The sequence below is a fragment of the Gadus morhua genome, chromosome 9 (assembly GCF_902167405.1).
Source record: "Gadus morhua chromosome 9, gadMor3.0, whole genome shotgun sequence".
In the NCBI taxonomy this organism is placed as follows: domain Eukaryota; kingdom Metazoa; phylum Chordata; class Actinopteri; order Gadiformes; family Gadidae; genus Gadus; species Gadus morhua.
In genome coordinates, this window is record NC_044056.1 from 2,331,673 (window position 1) to 2,337,517 (window position 5,845).

At 47.4% G+C, this 5,845-nt stretch overlaps 1 protein-coding gene across 2 annotated transcripts; it reads right to left on the reverse strand.

Moving 5' to 3' along the window:
- Positions 1 to 4,308: 4,308 nt before the first annotated feature.
- On the reverse strand, positions 4,309 to 5,496 carry phlda2 (pleckstrin homology-like domain, family A, member 2). 2 transcript variants are annotated; one of them, XM_030367085.1, is made up of 2 exons: positions 4,892 to 5,496; positions 4,309 to 4,714 (listed from the first exon to the last, which is right to left on the reverse strand). In XM_030367085.1, exons 1-2 carry the CDS (start codon positions 5,280 to 5,282, stop codon positions 4,623 to 4,625), a joined length of 483 nt encoding a protein of 160 aa, XP_030222945.1. In that variant the 5' UTR covers positions 5,283 to 5,496; the 3' UTR covers positions 4,309 to 4,622. The 2 variants fall into 2 exon arrangements, with proteins under 2 accessions (XP_030222945.1, XP_030222946.1); XM_030367086.1 differs by having other exon boundaries at positions 4,309 to 4,695; positions 4,841 to 5,458.
- Positions 5,497 to 5,845: the final 349 nt, after the last annotated feature.

A 5,845-nucleotide genomic window follows, 5' to 3' on the forward strand; every position in this document is an offset into this window, starting at 1 on the left:
ATCCATACATAAACACATGTACAAATGTGCATGTCTGGATTAGTGCATGTTTTGCACATGTGTGTGTGTGTGTGTGTGTGTGTGTGTGTGTGTGTGTGTGTGTGTGTGTGTGTGTGTGTGTGTGTGTGTGTGTGTGTGTGCATGTGTGGACCATCACATTCATCAGATTCTCCTTTCAAAAACGGGGCCTACAAAGAGAGGCTCTCCACAGGCTCAGGAAGTATCCCCTTACACCGACATGTGTTGACTTGGCTTGTTGTTCTTAAGTGTTTCCTCTATATTTATCTCCAGCGCATGGCACCACCACATAACAACAATTAAGGGTCCTGATGAAAGGGCCGATGGCCAGCTATCACCCCCCCCCCCCCCCCCCCCCCCGAGCAGCAAACCGTGTTGATCCCATCTAAGGTACCCAGCGTCCAATCAGGGCAACACTCAACACACCTGTTGATCTCCCTTATCTAGGAGTTTAAAAGGGGGATTGATTAATGATGGTCTACATGTGGTTTCCTGTTTTATAGGAGTTTAAAAGAGGGATTGATTAATGATAGACCCCATGTGATTTGTGGGCGTGTTTTTACATCAGCCTCAAGGAAGCGTAGGGGACAATGTGGTGGGCGTGTCTAGTGGGATTCCCCCTCCGTATTTTCTTTCCGCAATGTCATTTACTGCACCTCCCCGCCCTTTCAGGTGTGTCTGAGCTATTCCAGCAGGCCAAGACAACAGAAGGTCAAGTCAAATGTTGTTTGCTTGCTTTTTCCTTAAACCCAAACCCTTTATAGAACATAATATTAGTACATTATTACATTATTATATTTGTTATGCATCCGAGACAGAACGCATGCCTATCCGTGGTCATCTGCAAAAAAACTTTCGATTTTAACGGCCATTTTGACCACATACCACAGAAACACGATGTATTTATAACAGGTCCCCCCCCCCCCCCCCCCCACACTCGTTCCTCGGCCAGGCTAATGCGCTGTGGAGACGTTCTCCGTGTACGCCCGTACATTAAGGCCAGGGTGTGGGTGGCTGAGCGCAGACTGGGGAGTTCTTCTTCTATGACTAAGCACTCGGATATGAATGTCCAACGAGGCAACAAACACTGTTGCCATGGGCACAGACTGAGCACGGAGAATTAGGAGAATGGCGGTCTTTGTTCACTGGATAATGAAGGGTAAATACCGCCGATGTGTCCACTGGATCGGATTTGGGAATGGGGATGGCTTTTTCGTTTTTTATTCTGTCTTCAGGGATGATGAATGAGGCGCGTGATGGAGGTTGAGTCCTGGGCTGGGCTGCTCCGCCCAGGATGTGAGACGGGGTCACCTTCGGTTCCCCTCCAACAACCTTAGAATATCTGGGGACAGGAAGCGAGATCGGCTTCATCTTCTGTTCATTCCAACCTTCGGAGATCTACTGTGACCCGGAAATGAGATTTGATCCTCGGTTTCCTCGAGCCTGAGAAGATCTGTTGTAGATGTGTGTGAGAGAATGTGTGACGACGGAGTCGGAAAGGGGTGGGGAAAGCATACATAGCATTGCTTACCTGTCTAGAAATGCGCTCAGGTATTCACTCGCCTGAGAGTGACGTGACCGCAAGATAACTGCTAGACTATCTTCAGGCTATCATTCATGAATGAGGACATTGGCGTAGTTTAAAGCGTCATTTATTTATTTTTTGACTAAAAAATAGGAAAGAGCCAAGGACTATGACGTGTACCGGGGAGACTGTTAGTAATCTCATGACCAACCGACCCAAAGGCCTTCCGGCCTCGATGCTTGTTTGGTTTGAGCCATTCGGTGTTTACGCGAAGGTCACCAGTGTCGTAGCCTGCTCCGTCATACTGGGTTTAGACGGTAAGAGCAGAGTCTGTGAAAGAGATGTGCTTTAGGCATCGTGTTGAAGCCGCTTGAGGGTTAAGGACCTTTGAGGAGTGAAATGCACCACACACTTACAGAAGTCATTTCTCTCTGGAATACTCAGGATTATTTCCTGATTATAAAAATACTGAATGAGAAATACTAGAAGAACTTCAGACTTTTCAAACCAACAGCCTGGGCAGTTAAATACTGTACACTGTTCATTTGGCCAAATTCCAAAAATGGCGTAGTTTGAGACGGAGCCAGTGGAGTGGTTGTTTTAATAGAGTGGGCTTCAAAGGTGGGGGAGGGGGGGCTTACAGGAAGCATGGAGGGCGGTGGGTGGAGGGGGTGGTGGTGGTGGTGGAGGTGGAGGTTGGGGGTACATCCGGAGGAGCCTGGTGGCTCCCCAGTGGCTGGAGTCGTCCCAGCACACATCAATGAGGCGCGAGGTTCCGCCAGATAACCTCAAAGCTGCCACACAGGACGGTCAGGAAGTAGTAAAGCTCCTGATTACAGATGGAAGGAGCTTGATGTGTGCTTCAAAAGAAAGCCAAGTCAAGACATGATTCGCCAGGCTCCTGGAGAGCTGGGGGAAGGCTGTGTTTCATGACCCCATCGAACACAGGGTAACCAGTAGAATCTTTGTTCACAGGTACCAGTACAAACTGGTATTTAATTGTTCTTGTTCTGTTTTCCTATTCTAATACTTTGTGGAAGGTATGTCGCTAAAGTACCCAATAAGTAAGTAGTAGTAGTAGTAGTAGTGGTGTTAGTAAGAGAAAGTATTAGTAACAATGTATTTATAGCTTGGGGAAGGTATGCAGAATTTCCAGTAGGGCTGACAGACATGTATGCACAGTCACTCTGAAAAAGAAAAGAACGTAATTGAGGGACATTTTAAACTCCTTGAAGAGGCTACGTGCCGGGGTGCCTACGTACGCGTGTAAGACTGCACAGTGATCGCTGCTCAGACCCATTATCAGTGAGGAGCGCATTGTTCCTCAAGACCCTAGAAAGGCGATCTTAAATCCCAGTTATTATTAGGGTTTTAGAGAGGAACTGATGGATGGGGCTTTACGGTGAGGGCAGGAGGCCACAGTCATGGCCTCCTGCATTGTTCCCTTCATGCCCACTTCCTTGAACTCATACTCAATTAAAACTCTAAAATGAAAGTGAAACGGAACACACACACACACACACACACACACACACACACACACACACACACACACACACACACACACACACACGCTCACCTCCTCATCCTCCCCTCGTCACCTTCTTGACCTGAGTATTGTTTTTAGCTCCTGGTTATGTGGCGGCGTGGGTAGCCTATATATATACCAACCTACGATGAGGCGGCTTGTATGAATGAATGTGATTTTTATGACGTTCAATCAAAGCAGTCTCCGATCCCTGGCCTACCACAAATTGCCTCTTTGGGGACATTAATGTTGTTCTAAGTCTAAGTCTGTCGTGTAGTAGTCGGTGTAGTTGAGTTGCTGTCAGAACACACACACGCACACACACACACACACACACACACACACACACACACACACACACACACACACACACACACACACACACACACACACACACACACACACACAGGCCTAGCCCCATTCATGACCTCTCTGCCTGGACAGTGGCGTCACATGGGTCTGTGTGAGATTAGGGTGGTGCCGATTGGTTAGGGGGTATTTTTAGAACGGAGACCCGTGCTCTGTGGTAATACTCCTCAGCCCTGGACACCCCTTTGATGTGCTCATTGTAGTATGATCCAACTTCAAAGCCTCAGCAAAGGGCTATGGGTATGTCGCCGTGTGTGTGTGTGTGTGTTTGTGTGCGCGCGCGCGTGTGTGTGTGAGATTACACTTGCGGCTAGTAGAGTCAACTTTCTATCGCCCCTGACTCCTAGACACCTGCGTTCAGACAACCTCCCCCTTCTGGGACCAGATTACAGTAAGGGCATGCAGCCGTCAGAATTTGAATGGAGTGGTGCTAGCCCCCGGGGCGAATTCATGCGTGTTTGAAAGAGAGGACAAATTAACAAAAAGATTCAGCCTTAAGCTTTCGCATTGGTACTTGGATAGCAGCCAAGTGTATCGTAGGTTGCCTCTCCTCGGTTTTTCCGTTCCCCGTCACCTGGCCGCGACACACCTTGCACTGAGCCAAGGTGTGTTCAATGGTCGTGCGGTTTGTCAATGAACGCTGCTATCAGGTCTGTGAAGGTATGAGTCAGGCCGGAACCTGAGATAACAGGTGTTTAAGGGACTTTCCAGTCTTCTCTCTTCACTATGGCACGTCTGGTATTCACTTCAAGAGGCCGCCAAGGCGACCAGGGAAATGTGACCGTTTAAAAAAGGAGAAGGAATGTCAGCATTGTGTGTTTGTCTGCGTAACGGCTTTCATACAAGATGGGTCACAAGGAAATACAACAAGGAAGGTTTTTTATGGCAAAAGTGAATATTTATTTCAATAAATAGACTAGACACATGACGGACACTGAAACAGTAATAATTTAAAGAACACAAGCCACTGTTCCATGAACACCACATCCTTGAAACAATAAATTACAACAAAAACATAGGTTTGAACTTCTTCTCGGAATCACTTATCCTAGAAAAGTTTGAGAAAAAGAAAATGTTTTTCACAATGAGAGTTCAGTCTTGCGTTTGAAATTCTCTGTCTCTTTGTCGGGGTCAACCTTCTGCCTTTGTACGGCTTCCGAGAGACCCGTCCCGAGTAATCCTTCATCCCTGGACCGGATGGGACCGGAAGATGTCTCCTTTTGGTCCGATTCTGTCTTCATGTTCCATAATGACACTGAACAAGAAGAGAATGGCATGAAATTAATATCACGTGAACAAAAACGCAATTATATATTCCTAGCACAGCAGACATAGTGAGATAAGAGCCAAAATAATTATTTTTGAATACATTTTGATTGGAGTTAAGAACTATCATTTACCATAGTGTTCAATGTGCCGAGTCGCTCACGGCGCCCTGGCCAGACGTCTTTCCTGCTGCCCAGGCGAGGCGCTCTCGTTGTCCTGTCGCGTTTTAAAGTCCTGGATAGCCTTTTTGTTTTGGAAATCTATCAACGCCATGGTGATCACGGCGTTCCAGCAGTTGTCCTCCGCGGAACATCTGAAATCGATTTCCTTATTGTCCATAGTAACGATGGTGAAGTAGACAAACTTCCCGGTGCGCTCCACACAGTCCACCTTCTTGATGGACTGAAGTTTCATCTCTTTGCTCTTGGAGCGCTTCTGCGTGTCGGCGTAGATGTTCAGGCTGTCCGTAGTCAGCACGCAAGTTTTCCTTTTCCAGAACTGGAGAAGGTTGTCGCTCCTCTTCTCCAGCTCTCCCTCTTTCAGGATCTGGGAAATCTCCTCCGCCGACATTTTCATTGTTTGTGAAACTTCAAGTTGCTTCGTCAGAGTCTCTTTTTTTACGAGTAACCGGCAGATGTGGTAAAATCCGTTCTGCTTGTGTTCAGCTGTCCGAAGACTCCGATGAAGGAGCTTCTCTGCGTAGGCTTGTAGATCCAGAGTTGCGTTATGAATGGACAGGGGTGCAGGGCTATATATACGCCGGGACGGCCCGTGCCCTTCCCCCTTGACGTCAGCTCCTTTCGGAATGCTTCAGCAGTTGCCGGCGGAGTCGCGAGACCGAGCGTGGGCGGAAGTCAAGCCGAGCAGGGAGAAAGGGAGGAAGTCCTAATGTGGAGCTGATTGCATTTGACACAGCCTTACCTGTTAATGTGTAACTAGCACAACTCAGAGGAAATGACTCAAATGACTGACTTACACGGCTGTATTTGACTTCCACTTTATAATAGATTTATGAATTTACTAGATTTAAATAATAATAGAGCCCGTACTTCCTGGTCGACTTTGGCAACGTGTATGGCGTTCTTCATTGTAACTACTGGCATTACCGTTGCTATGTGGGAAGTGGGAACAATGCAGAC

Bases quoted from the DNA above. Each gene is read 5' to 3' on its own strand.
- phlda2 (XM_030367085.1), bottom strand. From the start codon at position 5,282: ATGAAAATGTCGGCGGAGGAGATTTCCCAGATCCTGAAAGAGGGAGAG. The intron at 4,715-4,891 runs AAAGACGTCTGG...ATTAATTTCATG, and splicing joins CGCCTCGCCTGGGCAGCAGG to CCATTCTCTTCTTGTTCAGT.